General features: G+C 45.9%; 3 protein-coding genes across 4 annotated transcripts in view; 1 reads left to right on the top strand and 2 right to left on the bottom strand.

The window, feature by feature from the left end:
- Positions 1 to 24,004, top strand: part of LOC123018595 (olfactory receptor-like protein OLF1) — a 28,476-nt gene that overhangs the window by 3,303 nt on the left and 1,169 nt on the right. Inside the window, exon 1 of one of the 2 annotated variants that reach the window (XM_044420855.1) lies at positions 23,180 to 23,210. The exons of the other annotated variant lie outside the window; for it this stretch is intronic. The gene's annotated coding sequence lies outside the window, so the exon portion shown is untranslated. Of the gene's footprint in view, positions 1 to 23,179; positions 23,211 to 24,004 lie in introns of those variants that run through there. 2 annotated transcript variants of the gene reach the window in all.
- On the bottom strand, positions 6,776 to 7,696 carry LOC123018534 (olfactory receptor 5AU1-like). Its single transcript, XM_044420747.1, is given in 1 exon segment — positions 6,776 to 7,696. A coding segment is annotated over 1 exon segment (801 nt). The 5' UTR covers positions 7,577 to 7,696.
- On the bottom strand, positions 14,199 to 15,146 carry LOC123018532 (olfactory receptor 5F1-like). The gene has a single exon (XM_044420745.1). The coding sequence runs from the start codon at positions 15,144 to 15,146 to the stop codon at positions 14,199 to 14,201; it is 948 nt and encodes a 315-aa protein (XP_044276680.1).

Here is a 24,004-nt window from a genome sequence, read left to right as displayed (position 1 = left end):
ATAATTCTTTAGAAAGTAAGTCTTGGTTAGTGAGTTTTTCATGCCTTTCTCAGCTCAAATGCTTCCACCTCCCACTTATTTCTCTCCCTTTCCCTCTGTTCTTGCACATTCTTGGAGGGTTCAGAAGAACTGACTTTTTTCATTGAGATGTTTCGATACCATATGAGGCTTAAAGAAACTTGAGTGGTGCCCATGTTCCTCCATTCCCCACAAATATTGCTAGGAAGTATTCATTTGACATGGGGAAATGGCATGAAAACTGCCATTCCACAACTGGTCTTGGCACGCATGCTAGGAGTGAGGAATGTGGGATGTGGGTAGAGCACCACCATGGTGACATCTGGATGAAAGGAGTTTAGGTATAGATTCAGCCTCTTCCTTATTGTCTCGCAGCTTATGTCCCCTTCCAGGCACATCCATTCCATCCTGGTGAAGTCTACCTTGAAGTTTAAAAACCCAGCATGCATCAATTTTGCCTGTGTTGCCATTCCCACATAGAGAAGACACATGAGGGAACAGTTCAGCTTCAGAAAACCCAGTGGAATCCAGCCCTCTAGCATTTGTGGACTCCTTGTCATGCTCAGCCTGGTCGTGCAAAGCAAGAGGAAGTCCACGAATGCTTGCAGAGCAAAGACTGTGCACCTGGCAACCTTCTTGCACATCTGGTGCTGCAGCACAAAGGCCACTGCCCAGGGAGCAGGAGCGGGAGGCTGCTTGCCCAGCATTCTTGCAGGCTCCCTTCCTGGCAAGACCCCAGCACCACCCTTCTTCCGCGCCACGTGCAGCGGCCCAGGCAGTGCTGCCTGTTGCCAGGAAGAGGGATGCTGCTGGCGATCACAAGCACCATCCCTCTCCTGCACCAGTTGTGGCAGCCATTTGGGCTACTGTGTGTGAACCAGAAGAGTGTGTGGGGCTCAGATCCTGGCAAGTGCCTCATGACTGCTCCGTGTGTTCACCAGCCCCAAGTCTAGGGAACCAAGCCCAGGAATCAAATGGGTGCCTCACAGAACCCAGGGAACAATCACGCAGTTGTCCCCGGCTTCCTAGATGAAAGTATATGCAACAATAAGTCTGTTATTTTTAACAGGTGATATTGTACTCATTTTTGCTACAGCAGCACAACACAACAACCCCTCTGGATAGAGATCAGGGCCCTTGATTTCATTTCATTTCATTTGGTGGACTGATGCAAACATGTCAGTAATGTAAGTGAAGCCAGACTTGTATATTTTTTCATGCACAATAAAACCCTTCAACTCAGAAAGCAAAAACTCCTGTTCAGAGATTCACCCCACATAACTAGCCCCACATTACGCATGTTGGCTGAGCCCCCTGCCACAGGGGTGACACAAATGTCTATAGTGGTGCGTTTTAAGGTCCCCATGTGACCTGGCACCAGGTGCGATTGGGGTTCCAGATGTCACACGTGCCCTTCTGTATACAGGTGCGCAAGTGTGGACTTCTTCGCAGCAGACAGTTGTACGACAGAGCCAGTGTGCATGGCAGCACACGCTCAGCTGGGGGCACGCAGGCATTGATTCTCCCGGCCAACTGCTGCAAAGAACTGGACGCAGGCATGATCTATTGTCTGCAAGGTGCAGGGCCAGAAAGCAGGCTTCCTGGCTTGAGATGCCGCTCATACTCCAGGAGGAGAAAAAAACACTCTTAAAAAAAAAAAAAAAAGGTTAAATCAGCATCCCATGTGTTGGAGTGCCTGCCAGTCATTCAGAAGGTGAAGCAGAAGGAAGTGGGGCTCTCATCGTGACTGGGACTAAGCTGTCAGTCTGCACGTGAATTATCAGGGGAAATTGTAGGCGTGCCACAAGCCCCATGCAGTTTAGTCCATTCGTGCCTCCCCACTTGTGGCTTCCCCTCAAGTAAGGCAGGGGGAGCCTTACTAGGCCCTGTAATTCAAGCACTGCTGTAAATCCTCTCTTAAAATTACATCCATCCTCTTTACTTTCCTGTGAAATGGCAGTGATGGCAGCCTGTGGGCACCGTGAGTTGTCAAGCCAGCTAATCTCAGGGGGGAATGCACCTCAAAAGAAGGTGCTTGCCCTCTAGAGGTGGTATCCTTTACTGGGGTTTATCATGTGCTGCCAGGGTGGAATGTGCCCCAGCTTTACATTCACACAGACACACGCAACATTTGGAAAGCAAAGGAATGTTTATTCAGAAGAAAATATAGAGCAAGTACAAGGTTTTAACATGATGTTGTCTTGGCAGCAGACATTCCTCCTGCATCCCAATCATACTCTGTATTTCTATAGAGTTGAAGAGCCTCTTGCATAATAGCCTTATAGACAGAGAGAAGATAACAGAAAGAGAGAGGAAGTCCAAGTCTGCTTGCTGTTGGTTGGTTGTTCTGCACAGTAAACTCTGGATGGAAGTCCTGTGCATAGGCAGGAAGGTTGCAAGCTTCCGCTGTTCCAGGCTGGGTTGCCAGGTGAGCTTGCCTACTTCCATTTTCTGAGTCCCTGTTCTTATACTCTTTTTCTGGGACTTGCTTCTTTGAGGATGGGAAGATTCCCATTGATTCTCAGACTTATGCTATTGGCTTGAAGGATGCTTGATTGCTCTTGATTCCACTACGTGACCATGTCTGCTTGCTATGGGTGAAAAGGTGAGCTCTTAGCTTGTGTTTGCTGGCTGCTATTGATAGGGAAATGTTGGTGCTACTTTCCCCCACCTCTTAGGGACTCAGGGCAGCTGCGGCCATCCTTGCAGGGGCATTTCCCCTAAGCTCTTTAAATGATCCTGGCATTCTTTATTCAACATTTGTTCATTTCTCATCCACACTGGCTAGCCCGGGTTGCTGGGGTCCTCCTCCTGAACTCCAGTTTACCCAGTTGTCCAATGCCTTGTGGCACTGATATTGATGTGCATTATACGCACAGAGTGGCTTTGAGCATGGAAGCAAGCATAGCAGTCAGGCTGGAAACTGACAATGCTTGAAGATGAAGTGACAAAAGCCGTGTATTCTACACACTTTAAAAAAAAATTTTGTCCAGTGCCACCTGTGAGCAAACAGCTGCTGCAGATTCTGAAATCCTGATCCTGAAAACCTCATTCACCAGAGGCCAAGAGATGGCAGGGATGCCTCTCCTTTCCCACCAAAAGAAAGCATCTTAGCCTCTCTTTAACCTGCACTTTCAGAAACTCTGTGGAGGTCACACTGAACTATGTGAAGTGCTGCCTCTTGATCTTCATGACCTCAGTCTCTTCCTGAATACTAAAGGCTGCAGTGAAATTATTCAATGCACAACCGCAGGGGAACTATAATAACTCATGTCTCTACTGTGGCATTTTTTGCCATGCCAAAGAAAAGGAGGGGGTGGTGGGGAGAAGGAAAGCTTTCTAGGATAGCTGAGGCTGATAATTGCCAGTTTAACAATCTGCCTTGGGCCTAGTTAAATGAAATGGTGACATGAGACTAACTTGGCAATAAAGTTTGATTTTCTTTTCTCATAAACAAGTTCCATAAGGGGTAATTAGGACTTGGTTAAGAAGATGAAAACTTTCAAGCCTCAACACTGGGGAAACGATTGAAATGGAGCCAGGCCTGGAAATTGGGGGATTGAGTAGGGTGACCACATCTGAATTGCCAAAAAAGAGGGCACACACTGCAAACTGGAGGAGAAAACAAGATGACTCTTCGTATAAAATGTGCATGTGTTGCTGAAAACTTAGAAATAATTACAATCATTTCAATAGAGCGAATCTCACTGTGTACTTCAGCAGGGGGGCTGTATGTCCGTCCTGTCTGCTGTTCAGGTGAGGATGGTTCTTCAGCTTTAAATCAGTCTTGGACTTAACAGCTCTGGAAATACAATATGCCTTCCAAATAGAGGACAGTCCTTTGAATAGAAGATACATGGCCACCCTAAATCTTCCATGCATGCCAAGAACACGCCAGCGTTTGCAGCCTTTCGTATGTGTGATGTCTGGCACAATGTGTGCTGTCAGATACTCACCTTCATTAGCACACATGAAGCCAGTGGAGTCTGACTGCATAATTGGGTGACACATCACTGTGTCTTGTTGCAAGCTCACCTGATGATTTCACTTCCCATGTGTGCATACTTTCGGTGCCCTCAAAGGACCAAAATCCTCTTCCAAAATGTCCCAGTTCCAATATCAAGAAAACTGTACCAGGATTCTGCATTCTGTTGAAATGATATTTCAATATGATGCCCTTTAAGTCTGCCTATTTCACAACTATTTTGTATAATTTATTCTGATTCTTACAGTCACTGAGAATGGAAAGGAACCAAGCATACAAAGCACTTAAGTTCCAGCCCCCACTAGAAAACCTACAAAGCTTTTCCTCCCCTTGCTTTTGAGATTTCACTAGGCTTCTTCCAGACATGCCTCTCCCGGTGCCTTCCTTCTACGGTCTTTCTTTGCAACCATAAGGGCTAGAAACATTTTTTAAAGGGCCAGCTCCTGTGCTTGGGGGGCACTGAGCCTGCAGCCTTCTTTAGTCCCCTTGGCTGGGCATCACACACTGCCACAGATGCAGTAGGCAGTTCTTCTCCAAGCAAACCTCATGGAAGTTTTTCAGTATACATCCATAACTCTGTTCACACTGCAGCATCATTATATACATCAGCACCCACAAAATCCAACGTGCAAAGCTGGTTGCCATCATGACAGTTTGCAGGAAACTCAAATATGAGAGCATTTCACTACCCTAAGAACATAAGGAAAGCTATGCTGGATCAGACCAAAGTTTCTTCTCCTGCAGAACTCCATACAAACAGTGGCAAACCAGCTGCCCACAGGATCCCTCAAGCAGGATGGGTGCAAGACCTCCTCCTGCCAAGCTCCTCAGCAACTGGAGCGTGCAGGCAGGCCATCTCCGGTGCACATGGCCAGCAAGGCTAGTAACCAGTGACTACCTCCTCCCTCATTAATCTGTCCAATCCCTTTTTAAAGCCATTCAGATTTGCTGCCATCACCACTTTCCATAGCAGTGGATCCCATAGTGTTACTATAAGCTGTGCAAAGATGTCCTTCCTTTCATCTGTCCTAAAGCTCCCTTCAATCAGCTTCATGGGATGACCCAGGTTTGAGTGTTGTAGGAGAAGGAGAAAAATATCTCTCCCTCCACTTACTGCACACCAGGCATATTTCAAACACCTCTAGCATGTCTCCCCTTTTTTTAAGCTGCACAGTCCTGTTTGTCATAAGCCTAGGGAAAAAAATCTGACTAAACAAGCAGTGAGGGCAATGAGGCCATGCTGGGTCCCTGAGGCTGCAGGGCTTCCACAGGGGATGCAGAAGAGCAGTGGGACTGACCCTAGTTGGTTCGACCGGGGAAGCACAGTCCCAGCATGAATCTTCATCTCATTACAGCGCCTTGTGCCAGCTAGAGCCCCTTGGCCAGGGTTGCAAAACTTTCTTACCTTCTTGGTTGACTTTGGTTTAGTCTTCATCGAAGTTTGAATAATGTGTTAAGCCATGGTGAGTTATAAAATCTCTATGACAAGCTATGGGTAACAGGTCTGGTTTATAGGCCCCCTCAAGCTGGCTTATATTCCATGACAGCAGTGCAAACAAGGATTGTAAGAAAATGACAATTTAGTAAGGGAATGTGCTGGAAAAAATAGATATACTGAGAAATATGATACAGCAGTGCACAAGTACAATAAAAGTTAGGATTGCAAAGGATTCCACGTGCATGGTTTCCAGCTGACTTCGTCTTCTGAGAGCCAGAGTGGCATAGTGGTTAAGAGCATGGAACTGGGACTCAGACGATCTGGGTTCTAGTCCCCGCTCGGCCATGGAGCCAACTGGGTGACTTTGGGCCAGTCACAGACTCTCAGCCCAACCTGCCTCACAGGGCTCTTGTTGTGGGGATAAGATGGAGGAGGAGAATGATGTAAGATGCCTTGAGCCCTTTGTAGGAAAAAGGCAGGATAGAAATCGAAAAATAAATAAATAAATAAATTTCCTCAAGCACAGGATGGAGGCTGCTGGAAGTGATGCAAAATCATGGCCTGTTGTCTGCAACTGGAAGGATTCAGGGTCATTGGACAGTCATCAGCAGGGCTGCTCCACCTCCTTGGATCCCACTGCACTTGTGGGTCCAGCTGCTTGTGCAGTGAAGCTTTGACACATCTACAAATAGCCCTGTGAACAAACACACTGCAAGTGTCCAGAACAGGATAAATCTGTGGAGTTCCCTTCCACAAGCTTTGTGGACATGCTCAGTTCCAGAAATGAAGCTTTCCATTTATTTTTGGTTATCTTTAGAAAAGCCAGAACTCAGTGGAATGAATGGTGGATCCCACAAGTGTATGCGCACAAGAGGGCACTCCTGTATAAGTGAAATGCATAGTATGAAGCTGATCCCAGGTCTGCATTTTACCTCCAGTAAGAACTTGCCGTCAATATTTTCCCCTGATGGTTTTTTTAAAGAAGAAAAGAACTTTTTTAACCTTGGTATGTGCAAATGTGTGTGTGAAGACTGAGTTTCAGTAAAATGCCAACTCATTTTAGCAGCTTTCCTACTGCAAGAAATTAGGTCTTGAGATAAGCATTTAAACTGTTTAAACTGGGCTGCACAAATGCTTGGAAACCACCAAATGTGTGGGAGAAAATGGAAGGGCTGCAAGCAAGAGGAGAAGGCATGGCTACTGGTGGAACCAGGAAGGCTAGATCCGGACATCAAGGTGGCTTTATTTACACATACCATTGTGCATGCCAGAGAAAGCTTCCTGAATATTCAAGAAGCAGTATAAGCATCTAGGGAAGCTCCTGTCTCAATGTACTAAGGATTTACCATGAACTTCTCCAGCATCCGCTTCAAGGCACACTTCACCATTTTGTTCCTCGAGCTGTAGATCAGCGGCTTTAGCATGAGGATCACCACAGCATAGAGCATGGAGGCCACCTTCCCTCCATTTGTTGATGCATTTGGCTGAAGATGCATGAAGGTCAAACTTCCATAAAGGATTATAACAGCCACCAGGTGAGATGAGCAGGTGGAGAAGGCTTTGTGCCTGCCCTCGGCTGAGCGGATTCTCACAATAGTGAAAAATATGTAAGAGTAAGAGATCAGGATAGTCACCTGGGTGGTTATCAGATTAAAACTGACAAATACAAACATGACATACTCATTGAGACTGGTGTCAGAACAGGAAAGCTGCAAGAGCGGGGAAGCTTCGCAATAAAAATGGTCAATTCCATTTGGGCCACAGAAAGCCAAATAAGTGAGGCAACCCAGGTGTATCAGGGAATTGACGAAGCCAGTCAGGTATGAACCAGCCACCAGCCAAGCACAAGCCTTCGGGGACATGACAGTAGCCTAGATCAGTGGATTGCAGACGGCCATGTACCGATCATAGGACATCGCCGCCAGGAGGTAGCACTCAGTGCGGGCAAAAGCAGCACAGAAGTAGAACTGAGTCAGGCACGCGGTAAAAGTAACGACTCTCCTTTCAGCTAAGAGGTCTCTTAGCAGCCTTGGGCTGATGGTGGTGGAGCAGCAGATGTCCAGGAAGGACAAGTTGCTAAGGAAGAAGTACATGGGAGTCTGAAGTCGAGCATCAGCCCTGATGAGCACAAGCATCCCCAAATTCCCCACAGTGGTCAAGAGGTAGTTCACCAGAAACACCGCGAAGAGGGGAGCGGCCGGCTCGGGACAATCGGTGAATCCAGAGAGGATGAACTCCTTCACGGTGCTGCTGTTCATTTCCACCGTCTATTTTTTCTCTGGCGGAAATACACAGGAGGAGAATGGAGGGGAGAAATGGAGTCTGGATAAAGATTTAGCTGCCAGAAAGCAGTAACCCGTCTATGATGGCTTTACACGAAAAAAAAGAAAAGAAACATTATAGTAATTTTGACCAAAGTTGTGGACCTTTCGCTCCAAGAGTGGAACGACCTCTCCACCTTCAGAGGGGGAGACCTGTATAAATTCCATGTTCTCTGAAGCACCCTCCAAAGGGTCCTACCTCTTCTGACAATGCACTTAGGTGATTTTATGCTCAGCATATTTAATTCCAGTTCATCTTCCACACACATCCCTCACACCTGATTGCAAACTTTCACTTAATCTAAAGTTAGGATTCAGGAAGGTTCAGGAACAGGGGATTTTTATGTAAAAACTGCATTTTTCACCCATGGAACTAATTTTTATGCTCAAAATTTCTTTCCAGAAATATTAGCAAAGAAAAAGAGGAGGTTGGTGTGATCTTTGTTTCCTCTTTTTTATGGAAGAAAATTTGACCTTTTTAATCAATTGTAAGAGTGGGCATGTTACATTCATTGTGATTTTTGGATGTGTTAGAATCCAGACTGAACAAACTCCCTAAACACACATGCACTCACCTTCTGTCCACTTCAGCCTACATTTGCAGCCCTGAATTTCTTCTTTTATCAGGAACCCGCCTGGAATATTGGCCATGTCCGCTGGGTCAATTGATTTTCCTCAGCCTGCAGAAAGGGGTTTGTGTTTCTTCAAGGGCCTTTGAAGTGTAACTGATGAACATTTTTGGGAAGAAGACTCACATCCCAAATGGTTACAAACACTGTATTCGTGTTTCCTATCCGATCTGAGTAGCTCTTTCCACTGACGAGAATCCTACCTCAGGAGGAAAACGGCTTGCAGGCCTGTGCGTCTTCTGCTTACTGTGCTTCATCTCTCAGAGAGCTCTTTGCTGAAATCTCCACGGCCCACCGGATGAATCAGAAACAAGGGCTGGTGGTGACTTCCCCATAGGCTGGCAACACTTCCTCAGGTGAGTACGATGAGGCATCTCCATCCTTCAGAAGAAGTCCTCAGAGTATCATCTCTGTCCCAGAGAATTGGCTGTGCTTTGCAGCGCCTATGCCCAGCATGCCCTGGTGCTTTCTACTCGTCCGGACAGGGCAAAGAGGGCCCAGCCTCCACCATAGCCTTGCATTTACTCCCATGGAAGTCCGCACCCTTCCAAGCCCTGGTCCAAGTCATTTTTGTTCAGGAGGAGCAGCGGGAGGGAGCACTCGGCTTGCCACCTCACCTGGATGCCATCATAGCCAGCACCGAGGGCAGCCCTGCATCCTCTGCCCCACACGCCATTTTGAGCCGCATTCCCCATTGTCAGGTCATGGCTTCTGTGTGTTCCTTCCGTGTGCACTCTCTCTAAGGAGCAGGGTGCAAGGCTGCTTAGAAAGGAAATGGTGGCTTCTATGACTTATTAAGATTTTATTTCTTCTTCTCTCCTCTCCTTTCCTCTCCTCTCATTTTGTTTCCTTCCTGCCCAACAACCAAAGCTATCTGGGTCTGTCACAAATTACATTTAAAAACCAATAAATGATACATTATATAAAAGAAAACATATGAAAGCTGGATTAAAAGTTTACAATACATCATTTAAAAGCACACATTAAAAGGTTATAATAGATACAAAATAATAACAAAGAAGGAGGAGAATATTTAAACCTGAAGCAACTAGCAGGCCCTGAAAGCTACTTAACTGCCCTGCTGACAAGGATGGTGCCTGGTCCCAAGAGGATTGTAAAACTGATGCCTGGTGGACTTCAGTGGGGAGCTTGTTCCATAACTGGGGGGCTACAACAGACAAGACCCTCCTGCTTTTGCCACCAACCATGCCTCCCTTGAAGGTGGCACTTGGACATATACCCCAGGACTTGATCATAGTGTCTGAGCAGAAGGAGGCCGGGAGAGGGATTCTGTCTGGTATCGTAGTCCCGAGCACTGTAGAGCTTTCTAGGTTAAAGCTAGAAATTTTAATTGGCGCAGAAGGATACATGCAGCCAGTGCAAGCAGGCCAGAACTGGCGTTACATGCCCAGAACCTCTGATCCCTCTTATTAGTCTGGCTGCCCTGTTTCTGACAAGCTGCGGCTTCTGAACAGACTGCAAGGACAGCCCCATATAGAGCGCATGGCAGTAGTCTATCCAAGAGCTTCTCGGAGCATAGGCAACTGATGGCAGGCTACCTCTGCCCAGATAGGGTTGTAGCTGTGGCCTGTTCAGCTGGCCAGAGGGACCCTCACCCTGTGGACCATCAAGATGCACCTCCCGGTCAGTCCCTGGAAGGGCCTGACCTGGCGGAGGGCTGGGAGAGAGAGAGGAGAGCAGCAAAGCACGAGGGCAAGGCGTCCTAGCAGTGGCGTGCCAGCTGTGGCCACTTGCAGCTGGCTACTCCAAGGCAGCCCCTCCCACCACACTGGCTGATTTCCCCAGAGACCTTCCGTCCTGGGCAGAGGCCCGGGGCAGCAGCCGAAGGTGCCACCGCCCATTGGTGCCCTCTTGAAGCCTGGCTGGGGCCTGGTTGGGCCTGAAGCTCTGGCCATTGGCCAGTTGGTTGGCTAGCTTGGAGTTGTAGGCTACGTGATGATCATGAATGGTCTTACTTAAATTCTTTGTATTGCAGTTCTTGCTTTAGAAATTTTATAAATTCTGTAAACTGGTGTGGTTATTGCCTCATGCAACAGATCTGTTTTTGTTTTATTTTGAACTCTTGTCCTTTGTTTTACATTATATTTTACTGTATTTTGTATATTGTGTTAACGTATTTGGAAAACCACCCTCAGAGCCTTTTATGGCTAAGTGGTGATATAGAAAATAATAATCATAGTATTTACAACAACACTGCAGCTGGCGGAAGGGGCCCCAAGTCACTGGAGCCACCTGAGTCCCAAGTGACAAGGATGGCTCGAGGAGCACCCTGGACTACAAAGTGGCTCTTTCAAAGGAAGCACAACTGCATCTGGAACAGGTGGAACAGGTGGCCAGAAGCGCCACCCATTAACAGCATCTCAGCCTTGTCTGCATCGAGCTTCAGCTTGTTAGCACTCATCCGGTCTGTTGCTGCAGCCAGGCACTGATCCAGCACACCCACAGCCTCACCTGCTGAAGAAGAAAGGGGAGGGAGAGCTGCTTGTTCTCAGCATATTGATGGCAACGCACTCCAAAACTCCAGGTGACCTCACTCAGTGGTTTCATGTAGGTGTTAAACAGCATGGGGGGGAAGCCCGACCCCTGGAGCATCCCATTCTGGAGAATCCAAGGGGCAGAGTGAAGTCCCCCAAGTACCACCTTCTGGAGCCTTGCATCCGAGGAAGAGTGGAACCACTGCAACGCGGCGCCCCTCATTCCCAGCTCAGTCGCCCCAGAAAGCTGCCATGGTCAATGGTACTGAAAGTGCTAATGTTTCCTTAGTACATCCTGTATCGCATCCTATCGAATTAAGTATATTACAGAAATTTCTATTTACATATCTGACTCTAGGCTGCATAACCTGGTCATTGACGACTGCATAGGCACAGCTGGTTCACAGGCAGATGTGCCTTTGCCCAGTGATCTGCTGATCAGGACTCTTTCTTGACCAGAGAGGAGCAGTGGGCCGCTTTTCTCATCCCACAGGGGAAGCGGTTGTGTGGGGTCTACTAGTCCTGGTCTTCACACACAAAGCCCAACTATGGGTGATGTTGGCATCCCCTGGCACTGGCCATCTCCTACCCCCTGTTCCTGGGGTGTTCCCAGTGTTGCTATTCTTGTGTACATGGGACCAGACCTTGGCTGATGGAAATGCCCAGAGAAATGCCCAGGAAAATCTTTCTCATCTCCCTGCCAGCACAACTGTAAGGTCTAACCTCAGCTCTTGATCTTTGCTTGTGCACGTTGAATACCCGATCTTGCTCCGTATCGCTTGGTTTTGTTCTTTTTCAGGACATTTGTGGAATAACTACATTCTTAACCTCTTGGGGGAGCAACTGTTTGCTATCCATGTGGATCAATGCACAGTAAGAGGCATGCTGACCCTTGAGCTGCATACATGGTGGAGCTCGTGATACATTGCTGTGTAAAGACAAGGAAGTGTCTGTGTCAGGAGCTGAGGGTCTTCTTTCGAACAGTCACCAGCCACAGGCCATTTTTCCTTTCAAAATGTTCTTTAGTGTTTGAAAGTACAGATCACCCAGAACGGATCTTGGAGCATGCGCGGAATACTCACTCAGGTGTTTACCTCCCAGAACTCTCCTTACGAACATGTCCTGGCCCCAGTCCCTTTGGCAGGGGCTCTCCAGAGGTGCGCAGGTCTCCTCTCCGCTAACTGCCCCTCCTCAATTGGGCCCCCGTCTCTGGGGCCACCTTGCCATTTCCCCTAAGCTCTTTAAATGATCCCGGAATTCTTTATTCATCCTCTGTTCTTTTCTTATCCACACTGGCTAGCCCGGGTCGTTAGGGCACCCCTGAACTCCAGTTTACCCAGCCTGTCCAATGGCCTGGGAGCCTGTCCTTGTGGCACAAATATTGAAGGTAATTATATGCCTATGCTACAGAGTGTGCCATGAGGATGGAGGCAAACATACCAGCCAAGTGGGAAACAGACAATGCTTGAGGATGAAATGACAAAAGCAGTGTGGTCTACACACTTAACTTTTGTCCAGTGCCACCTGTGAGCAAACAGCTGTTGCAGGTTCTGAAATCCTGAAAAACCTGTTTATGAGAGTCCAGGAAGTGCCAGAAATGACTCTCTTTTATGACTTCTGAGAAAGAAAACATTGTACAGTATTTCTAGCATCTGTGCAAGAACATTGTGACTTCAAGAACCCAGACGGAACTATATGAAATGCTGCCCCTTGGTACATGCATTACCCCTGTCTTTTTCTGCTATACAATCTTGCAATGAAGTTATTTGATTCACTAGTACAAGAGGAGTTCGTAATACAGTCACTAACATGGCATTCTTTTTCCATGGCAAAAAGGAAAAATGGAAAGAAAGCATTCTGGATGCCTTAAGGCTGAGGATTTCCAGTTTAACAATCTGCCTTGTGCCTACTTAAATGCAGAAGTTGACAAGAGACTTAATAAGTTAATAAGTTTTTATTTCCCTTTCTTATAAACAAGTTCCTTAAGGGCTAATTAGGACTTGGTTAAGAAGATGAAAACTTTAAAGCCCCATCACTGGGGAAACAACTGAAATGGAACAAGGCCCAGAAATCAGGAGCTGAGTAGTGTGGCCACATCTGATTGCCAAAAAAGAGGGCACACACTGCAAACACTGGGAGGACTAGGATGTTGATAAATATAAAAACTTTCTCCCAGTATGAGTTACTTTCCGCTTAGCGATATCGGTAGCCCTATGCTGCCCTACATCCAGGCCCTCCATCCAACATACCCATCTATATGAAGCTCATGTGTGGATGCACTGATGTTTGTCTCTTATTTATGTTTATGTATTTGGTATATTTGCATACCATTCCATATATTCCTAGATATGGAAGATAAACAACCTGAAGCTGAAACAAGCAAACACATTTAAAAATACATTAGAAACAAGACAACATAAGAAGCATTTCTAGCAGCAAGAAAGGCTTCCTGGGACAGTGCAGTGCTGGTGCCTGCTTGACCTCCAGAGGCTGTGTGTTCCACAGAAATGGGGCCACAGCAGTAAAGGCTCTTCCCTTGCGGGACTCCACTCAGGTCATGGAATGTTATACAGGTTTTGAAAATGCTCCATCTTGTATTGTTATGTATCTTTTATTGACAGTTTTTCTCAGACATTTTTAAGTGTAAAAGAAATGCCCCTCCCTTTTCCAAGAGTTCCCTCCCATACACTGGCCTTCAGGTCACTGACTTCTATTAACTGACAGGCCTTACATATTAAACCTTTTGCAGTTGTCACCTTCACAGCTCTTAATGTACCTATTTTTTATAATGTACTTTTTAAAGAAACTCAAAAATGGAGGAAGGAAGAGCGGGGAGATGATTTGGGAAGGGAAGGGAAGGGTTAAACTTAAACAGAGTGCAGTGTTGATAGGGCCAAGGGGTGGCAAGGCAAGGGGAAGGATGCATTGTTTATTCCTGAGTACCCATAGAGTTGTAAAAAGTTCTGCCTGATATTTTAAAATTCATATCTCCATAGCCCCCAAAATGCATTCATACACAGACTCTTGATGTAAACCATTCATCCATGGCCAGGAAGCCCCAAAAGCAATTTCACTCCCTGATCTAGATCAGCAGATTTAGTGGCTTTCCAGATCTGCAGTACAATATGTCTGGCCATGACTATAGCCCTGTAATACCCAGTTCCCTGTAAGCAAGACTGGCCCCCATTTAGAGGTTTTATATAGCATAACACCCTGGAGAAACTGAATATAACAGGATTTAAGTTCATATTGGTTCTTACAGTTATTTCTTTCCAAAATGGTGATGTATCAAATGAATGTTAAATCTTCAATTCAGTTTTTAAAAAAGAAAGCAGCTTTCCTATCCATAATTTTTCTTAAGGCCTTCCTGACTTCCTGGTTCCGTAGGCTGTAGATCAAGGGATTCAGCATGGGAGTCACCATTACATAGAACACCGAGGCCACTTTGTCTTGGGCCTGATTCTGTCTATTGCTGGGCCGTGCGTATATGAAGCTACCACACCCATAAAAAATGGAGACGACCACGAGGTGGGACACGCAAGTGGAGAGGGCTTTCTGGCGGCTCTTGGCACAGCGGAACTTTAAAACCGTGACCAGGATGTAGCTGTAGGAGGTGAGAATGGTCAGGCTGGTTGATATCACATTGAACCCAACAAATATGAAGATCAACGTATCATTGAGATGGATGTCTGAGCAGGCCAGTTCCAATATAGGAGGAACTTCACAGTAAAAATTCCTAATGACATTTGGACCACAGAAGTGTAGCCTAGAGGCTGCAACTGTGTGCACCAAGGCATTGACAATCCCAGCACCATAGGAAACTGCTATCAGCTGCACACGCTTTCTTTCCGACATGTTGGCGAAGTACACCAGAGGGTTGCAGATAGCTGCGTAGCGGTCATAGGCCATCACGGCCAGAAGGTAGCACTCCGTGGTGGCAAACATGGCGTAAAAATAAAACTGAGTGAAACAATGAGCAAAAGAAATTACCTTCTTCTTGTGGAAGAGATCAGTGAGGAACTTTGGGGTGACGGATGAGGAATAACAGATGTCCAAGAAAGACAAGTTGCTAAGGAAGAAGTACATCGGGGTGTGGAGCTGAGGGCTGGCGTTGATTAAGGCAATCACGCCCAGATTCCCCACCAGGGTGAAGATGTAAACAGCAAAGAACATCATGAAGAGTATGAGCTGCAGCTCTGGGAGGTCGGTCAGTCCTGTGAGCACGAATTCGGTCACCAATGTCCTGTTTCCCATTGGCATCACTGAGACACTATTGGGGCTCAGAGAAAAATAGGGGTCCTGCCCTCCAGTTTCAGGCTCTACTTAGATCCTGAGAATTATTTATGTCCCTTTCTTAATTTTCCATAAGAGCAAAAGCAGGTAGCCAAATTACTCAAAACAGTGAAATACTAGTGCAGAGGGAGGGCCCAGCTCTCACATGCTACAGTCTTAAGTGGATTTGGCTGCTTCAGGGGAGGAGGTGGATAGACAGAGTTGGGCAGGTGGCTTGGCAGTTTCATGGTTATGTAGTGAAGAATCTCTGGCAGAATGTGGGAACCAGCCCATCTTGAAAAAGGACAGAGACCTTTCAGAGCTGGGGTGGAAGCAATAGAGTTCTTTATTTCTTTATTTGATTTATAGCCCACCTGTTGGGGTTTTTTTTAGGAACTCAAAGTGGCTTCCAACATTCTCCTTCTCTCAATCTCAGCCTTACAACAACAACCCTGTGAGGTAGGTTGGACTGAATATCTATGACTGATCCCAAGTCACCCACTTGGTTCCATGGATGAGTGGGGACTAGAACCCAGATCTCCTGAGTCCCAGTCCTGTGCTTTTAACCATGACACAACACGGGCTCCCAGATCTTTGACCCAGTCAGGCTGCAGCAGATCAGTTATGAAGTGTCTGATGTTCCTGCTGTGTAGCCCTCAAGCAGCAAGAGAGTGGAGTCCAAAATTTTTCTGCAAGGGAGGAAAGGACAAGAAGTTTCATTTTCAATTCATCTCTTCACTTGGACCAATGGTTCTCCCACATCTCAAAGAGAAAGATGGGTTGATTAATACTGTTCTGTAAACTGTTAAGCATTAATTAAAAAGACTGTGCTTCTAAAGTTTCATCTGGGTCTGCTGGAGAAGAAAAGTGAGAGGGAGAGACCAGCTCCCAAGGCCCCATCCCATGGTCCCATCTTGTTTCCCATCTCCCCAAGGGTCAACAAGGACTGATGCTCGCTGAGCATACTCAGTGCCATTCGGAACATGCTAGTTTGGTTGCCCCTTCAGCGCTTATGCCTAAGGATTTCTAAAGATTTGTTGTCCTGCAAACATTCAGGTCCACCTATTCATTTATGTAATTATTGAGTAATAATTATGTACTGCCTTGTTTGCTAAAATGGCATTAAAACATTAAGGACAGCATATAAATGTTTTAATAAATGTTTTAATAAATAAAAATTAAACCTAAGTACAGTAACTATAAAATGAAATTTGAAACAGTAACTACTCATTTTGCAAGGTCCAACTAAAACCAATGGTCTTCAGGCACTTTTTAAATGCCAAGTGAGGAGGAGGACAACCAGAGTTCCTGAGGGAACAAATTCCATCCTTTGGGGGCATAGAAGAAGATAGCCCTTTCATACCTGCCTCTGCAGGTCATGGTGCTCTCACAAAATCCTCTCTTGCAGTGCTTAATTCTCAGGTATAGCATGACAGACAGTCCCTTAGATAGCCAGGTGCTGAGCTCTTTAGGGTAAAAAAGAGTAAAAAAGCGCCACATTGAAGTGAGCCCAGAAAGCAATCGACAACCAATGCGGGTCTTTCAGGACAGGTGTAATATCCCAAACTTGCTGATACCGTCTCCTCCTGCAGAGATGGTGCTATTTGGACTACATTAAGATGCATGCAATCAATGAAGCATAGCAGACACTGCTTCTGCATCAGGCAAGCAGTTTGGAAAGTGTCAAAGCAACTGCCTAGAACAAGCCTCCTCAACAATTAATTCTTGGTGGCATTGCATATTGATTAGCTAGACTGACTGATAGATTATTATTAGTTTCTTTCCTATACCACCCAATAGCTGCAGCTATCTGGACAGTTCACAATTCATAAACATAGTTACGAAATTCATAAGCAAAGGTACAACATATGCTAATTTGCAAATTTTGGGCAATAGGCTAAACATGAACCAACAATGCAATGCAGCCTCTAAAAGGGCAAATGCTATTTTGGGGTGCATTAACAGAAATATTACTTCCAAATCACGAGAAGTACTAATTCCTCTATACTCCGCTTTAGTCAGACCTCACCTGGAATACTGTGTCCAGTTCTGGGCACCAAAACTGATGCATGTATATTAGAAAGGGTCCAGAAGAAGGCACCAAAACTGAGGGTTTGGAAACACTGCCCCATGAAGAGACACTGAGAGAACTGGGCATGTTCAGCCTTGAGAAGAGAAGACTGAGTGAGGAGATGTTATCTCTCTATAAGTACCTCAAAGGCTGTCACAAAGAGGAAGGCCAAGATCTCTTCTTGCTGATGCCAGAGCGTAGGACACGGAATAATCAATTCAAGTTACGACAAACCAGATTCAGGCTGGACAGGCTGGAAAAGCTTCCTCACTGTCAGAGCAATACAACAGTGGAACCAGCTGCCTAGAGAGGTGCTGGGCTCTCCCACACTGGAGACATTCAAGGTGAAACTGGACAGCCATCTGAGTGGGATGGTGTAAACTTGTATCCTGCAACAGTAGGGGGTTGGACTCAATGGCCTTCATTGCCCCTTCCAACTCTGCTATTCTATGATTCTATGAAATCTTGGCTCAAAGCATCTGAATATTCAGTTCTTTCTGTTGTTTGTTTTAAGACTTAAGGTGTGATCTTAAAATGAAAAAAGGAACAAATATACAATTGACTCTAAAGTAGTATTTGTGACTAATGCATATTCTGGAACACAATAGTACAGACCTCCTGCAAAGCTGTTCTGTTGGTAATGTCAATGTGCTCCATGCGTTTGAACTTACTTGCTTTCCTTTTGCTCAAGCACATTTTCAGCATTTCTGAAGCATCCCATTCTTGTGAAGATAGTAGAACTGTCCTTACCGTGAGATAACTCAAGAGCTTTCTACATTCTCAGCAAACAGTGATGCTTTGTTTGCTCTCTTTCAAATTCTGAAGGAGAAGCCAATTATAGTGTGGAAAATGTTGGCCTTGAGACCTTTTCCCTGAAGTGTCTCAGGCTCCGGTGTGCATTGATTTCTATTAATTAAACACTGAAACGGATGTGAACCAAATGACAATATCTGAAAGACAGGTCAATGATGGGTGAAAAGCAAAACAGAAAACAAACTATTATTTATTGTCCTTTCTATATTCTATATTGTTGATGTTCCATATTTTCCACACTATCAACTTTTAACATGTTAGGAACAACTGGAGTGACTAACAGGGACGTTAAAAAGCCCAAATAATTAAAAAACCTGCAACAAGAAAATAGCACACCAGTACACATAGACCAGGTAAAGAAACACCTGGTTAAATGAGCAGTAGGGCAGTCCTATGGCTGCTGCTCAGGCAGCATCCAGACAACCACCTGTTGCTCAGATCTCTCACTGCAAGGTTGGAAACAGGCTCCAGCCTCATAGCTGGGGGTGAGAATTCTGGCATCCCTCCCCAGTCGTGCAGGCAATGCAGCAAAAGCCACACAGACTGCATCTCCAGGGCGGCAAGAGGGACCTTGGGACAGGCTTTGGGGGCAGGGAAAGGAGGAAGCTGGCGCCACCAAGAGGTAAGATGCCCAGTAGTGCTTCAGCCTCCTTCCCTCCCATTCCAAGGTGCATAGGCTGGGTTCACTCTGCATGGGAAACAAACCTGTGCCTTTCCACAGTGTGCAGATTTTTGCCCAAACTTACCTGCCAGGTGATTACCTGGTTACCCAGGCAGCCAGGTTTCCACATTCCCACTCCATCCTCCAGCCCTGCCATGCCTCTCAGCAGCCCCTAAAAGTGAAATCCCCATTCTTTCCCCATTCTTGCTGATGGACAGCCGTCCTCCCGATCCATCTGCTGCAGTCCAGGGATGGGTTCCCTGTTCCTCCTCCTGAGCGTACCTGAATATCTGTGTTGCTTCCCAGCCACTCCGGATCCCACGATGATTTGCCCGAAATCATTTGCACTGTAATTCCCCCTCTCCCTCTATGTATTTTCATGCTATTTATCTGTCTCCAAAAGCAAACAGCGAGAGGGACACATCACTAGGCCCATGGAAATAAGGCAGGCGATGCTGTGTCTATTGCTAGGGGGCTGAGGGCAACAGACACCATTGACTAGAAGCAACCACTTCTGTGGCCATTTTTGCCAGGGGATTCTATGGTGTCTCCATACCAACAATGGTAAAATGCCAGCCCCAGGTCCAGATGACAAAACAGACCCACAAAGTAAGAGCTGTCTTCTTGCATCATGCAAACCAACCCTTAGGCAGCCAAAGTCAGCTGCCTTAGTTTTTTAGAGGGCAGCAGGAGTTCAGGGGTGACCTCCTCCTACCCTTCACGGGATAGATTTTGAATTGCTATTTGGTACCAAACAATGCTTATCCCTGTGGCCGTGTTGCTGCTGTTGCCATTGTCACTCTTGTGGTGATGCTGATAATGTGAACCCCACACCACCCCAGTTTTGCATGAATGATCTTACAGTCACTTGATTCATAGAAACATAGGAACAGAGTGAGTCAGAAGGGGCCTCCCGGGCCATCTAGTCTAACCCCCAGCTCCAGCCGGCTCCGCTCATGACATGCCCACCATGTGCACGTCCAACCTGTCCGTGAACACCCGCTCTGATGGGGCCTCAGCCACCTCCCGTGGAAGCCCATTCCATGCCCTCGGGGTCCTGACTCTCTCTGCAATGACTATTATTGCTAGAACAGAAGAACATGGGTCTGAAGGGATGTTTTTGTGGGACTGTGTGAAGCCCCTTCTTGCTTTGTATTCATGGTCTTAGAGTCCTTGTGCCCCAGTTTCCCCTGTCTTCTGGCTGGTGGGGAGTCAAAATACTGCCTTGCCTCTGGGGCCCCATTGCCCAGCTTCTGGTGCCCATAACCTCTTGCACCAACAACCCTGAGTGGGCACCAGACACTAATACAATAGAGTCAAAGTCAATGTAATCACTAAAACTAATCTTAATCAGAATTTAAGACATTCAGAAGCCAGAGAAGATGGAGAGTTAAGATGTCAGTATTGTACTTAAGTGCCTCACAAGGGCAGATAGGATAAAAACATTTTTATCGCCTGCTTGAGAAAATCATCAGAGTTGGAGCTTGTCTAAGAACATAAGAGGTTCCATCTATTCCAGCATTTGGTTCACATATTGCAACCAGCTGCCCACACCACCTCACAAGCAGGTGATGGCAGCCTTCCTCCAAGCTCCCCAGCAATTAGGTGCCGAGAGGGCATATAGCCATGGAGAGCCTTCTCCTCCAGGTATTTGTGCAATCCCCTTTTAAAGCGGTCCCAGCTGGCAATAACCACCACACCTCATGGAAGTGAATCCCATAGTTTAACGGCACACTGTGCGAACATTTCCTCCGATCTGTCCTGAATCTCCCACCAATCAAATTCATGGGATATTGTTTTTCTAAACTGTTGGGTGGTATGCACACAAAATAAAGAATAATAACAGGATGACTCTGGGTTCTAGTGTTATGGGAGAGAGAGAAAAATGTCTCCCTGCCAATTTCTGCACATCATGCACAGTTCTGTCCATCTCTATCATGCCTCCCGTTATGCACCTTTTTGGAAGCTACTTCCTCAGAGAGGAGTTGCTTCAGTCCCTTCATCATCTTAGTTGCTCTTGTTTGCACTTTTTCCAACTTTACTATATTCTTTTTTTAGGTGTGGTGATCAGGACTGTACACAATATTCCAGTAGTTGCACCATAGCTTTGTATAAGGGTAGCATGACATGCAAAGTTTTGTTTTCAGTCCCTTTCCTAATTAGGCCTATCACAGAGTTTGACCTTTTCACAGAAACCATGCACTGGCTCAACACGTTCATCAATCTGTCCACCATAACCCCAAGAGCCCTTTCTTGGTCAGTCACCACCAGCTCAAATGTGATCAGCTTAGAGGATTTTGCTTTGCTTTGCTTTGCTATGGTAAGTAGACAAGATCTCCTTCTTGAGATCTCCTTAGCAACCCTGGTAAACACGTGTTTTAAATTAGAAGTCTATTCTCCTCTGACTTTCTGAGTGGAGGAGCATGTATGGTGTATTTCTTCCATCTCAAATAAACAAGCTAGTCTTTGATCATCATATAATCAGCTTTGCACATCTCTGAAGCTGAGGTCAGAAAATCCTCAGGGACCAGATGCACAGTCACAACTTCTCAATATAAAGGCAGCTTTCAACATGATGCAACCCCATAAGCCCAGAGCACTAAGTCGGTGCCAAGCATAAAGAGATTTCAGAACTGTGTGCAGAGTTAAACAATATAAAAAGAGATGGAAGGAAATGGGAATTTCTTTCCATAGAAAGGACATTATTTTATGTTCAAATGCCAGACTCAGAATACTGATGAGTGAGGCACATTAAGTGAAGATACAAGTGGACAAGGTAAGTGCAAAACCTCTCCAGCTGCAAAATAGCAATCTAAAATCCGAATGTAATGTTTTAAAAAAATAGCAAGGCCAAAGAAAAAAGCTATTTGGCCTTCCACACAGGGCTGGGTGATTGAAACAGAATGCTGAGGAAAGATACAGTATGAATTACGGGAAGATTCATTTCTAAAAGTCAACCTATCTTTGCATATTTCCTTGGCAGATTTGTTAGCACTTCAGCCAGCTGTTAAAACCCATTCAGAATCAGCTTGCCCCACTGAAGCCCTGCATGGACTATTTCATTTGACCAGACTATCTTGCAGTAAGGCTGGAGTTAAGACTTGCTGCTGCACAGGAGATCAGGGCTGCTATGGCTTTTTTAGGCAGAGAGGGAATTCTAGCACATGCATCTTCTCATGTGATGGTGAGAAAACTTCACTTCTGGAAAGTCCATTTGCTGTGCAATAAAGGGAGAGGAGTGCTGGCTTCCTCTGCCTTTGATCACCCTATTGGGGTTGGCCAATTTAATTTGGAGTTGGGAAAGAAAGAAATTATGACTTCCTTTCCTTTTCCCAAAGCTGTGAGGGAGATACTACTAAAGGACATCAGTGGCGGCCCTTTAAAATATATATAAGGACACTTTGATCCATATCAGAACAGCTCCAGAAGGGGAAAGCCAAAAGGTTTGCTTCAGGATTTCAGTTTTCATTAGTCACTCTAATTTTGCATACAGAAGAGACTAGATTGATAAAAATGTTCTTGATAATCATCTCATGCAACTTCTTCATTCAATGGAACTGGCAGTGGATCCACCCAGCATGTTCTGTGCCATCTTTGATCAGTTTTTCAGGGAGTTTAACTGCAACAGCCTGGTTTGTTGTCTGACCATAAAAGATAGACAGCTTGCAGCAAGGTCCAATAGAAAAACTCTTTCCTGAAGCTTGCACACAAACAACAGAGAGCAAGAGAGATCAGCACTCTTACTAACAATTCAAATACTTTTGTACCTTTAAGAGCAACCTATCAATCATGGGTCATCTGGGTCTCTCCCCATATACAATCTGATCTTTCCCTCTCTCCAAGCTGAAATTGGTAGGGCAAATCCACTTTTACTTAGCAGATCTACAGGAACTAGAATAAATGTCATCCATCCTCACAGTTAGCATAAAGGACTCAACAAGGGGTATTTCAGGCAGCTTTTGCAAACTTTTTGCTGTAGTGGCAAAGCACTGCATTCCCACTGCAGCATCTGCTGCCACATCCTCCCTTGGTCCCTTGATGGCTTCCTGTCAGGATGGGCAGTAACCTCCCATTACAGCAACAAAGAACTGGGGAGCAGATATCAGCAAGTTCTGCCCACATAAAAGTGTTTGTTAAAACACTTCTGTAAATTCTTTAATACAAATTCTTTATTCTGAATTCGTATCCTGGTGAGGACTTAGTTTCCAATGTACCTAGTAACTGATTCTTGAACTAATCCTAATACTGAAGTCTATTGCCTTAATAATAACCAAACAAACTTCAGATTTAAGTACCTGATCCAGCCAGAACTGAAACTGAACTCAGTCCTTAGATCTTTTAACACATACAAGAATCAGAAACATAGAAACAGAGCAAGTCAAAAGGGGCCTCCTGGGCCATCTAGTCTGGCTCCCGGCTCCAGCTGGCTCTGCTCACGACATGCCCACCATGTGGCCGTCCAGCCTGTCCTTGAACACCCTCACTGATGGGGCCTCAACCACCTCCCGTGGAAGCCCATTCCACACCCTCGGGGTCCTGACTGTCAGGAAGTGCTTCCTGGCATCCAAATGGAACCTTGGCTCCCTGAGCTTTGCTCTGTTGGAGCACATCCTGCCTTCCTCTGCAGGGGAGAACAGGTCTCTACCCATCTCCGTGTGACATCCCCTCACATACCTGTATGTCGCCAACAGATCCCCTCTGAGTCTCCTCTTCTCCAGGCTGAAGAGACCCATTTCCCTCAGTCTCGCCTCATACGGTATCCCCTGCAAGCCGGCCACCAACCTTGTGGCCCTACGCTGCACTGACTTTAATTTGGCTATATCCTTCCTGTAATGAGGGGCCCAAAACTAAGCACAATACTCCAGTTGCAGTATCAGGAAGTGTATCATCTGGATCCTGATACTTCCTAAGATGCACGTGCTTTCTCAAAGATTTGTTTCAAGCCTTCAGGAGGTAATGAATATCTGTCCATATTCATGCACTGCTTATCCAAAGGTCATACAAATCAAGGGGGGATACCCTGTCACTTTCAATCTAATTTAAAGTGCCCCTCAAAGCCCACTGCATGCAGTCAGCTCAGACCTCCAGCACGGGTGATCTGTCATTTCCCTAGAAACCTGTGGCATGTGAGAGAAGAGGATGAGAGAAAAAGGGGACTGCAGAAAGAGAAAAGGGATAGCACACAGCGGGCTCTGGCCCTGCCTCATTGGCTTCAGCTCTAATTGCTCACTCCATTCACACGTCCAAAGACTACGCATGAAATAATACAACCCTAAATAAGATAGGGACCATGAATCCAAA

The sequence above is a fragment of the Varanus komodoensis genome, unplaced genomic scaffold (assembly GCF_004798865.1).
Source record: "Varanus komodoensis strain SLA01 unplaced genomic scaffold, ASM479886v1 scaffold110, whole genome shotgun sequence".
NCBI classification, from domain to species: domain Eukaryota; kingdom Metazoa; phylum Chordata; class Lepidosauria; order Squamata; family Varanidae; genus Varanus; species Varanus komodoensis.
The sequence above is the reverse complement of the archived record's forward strand: the minus strand, read 5'-3'. Positions and strand labels throughout refer to the sequence as shown.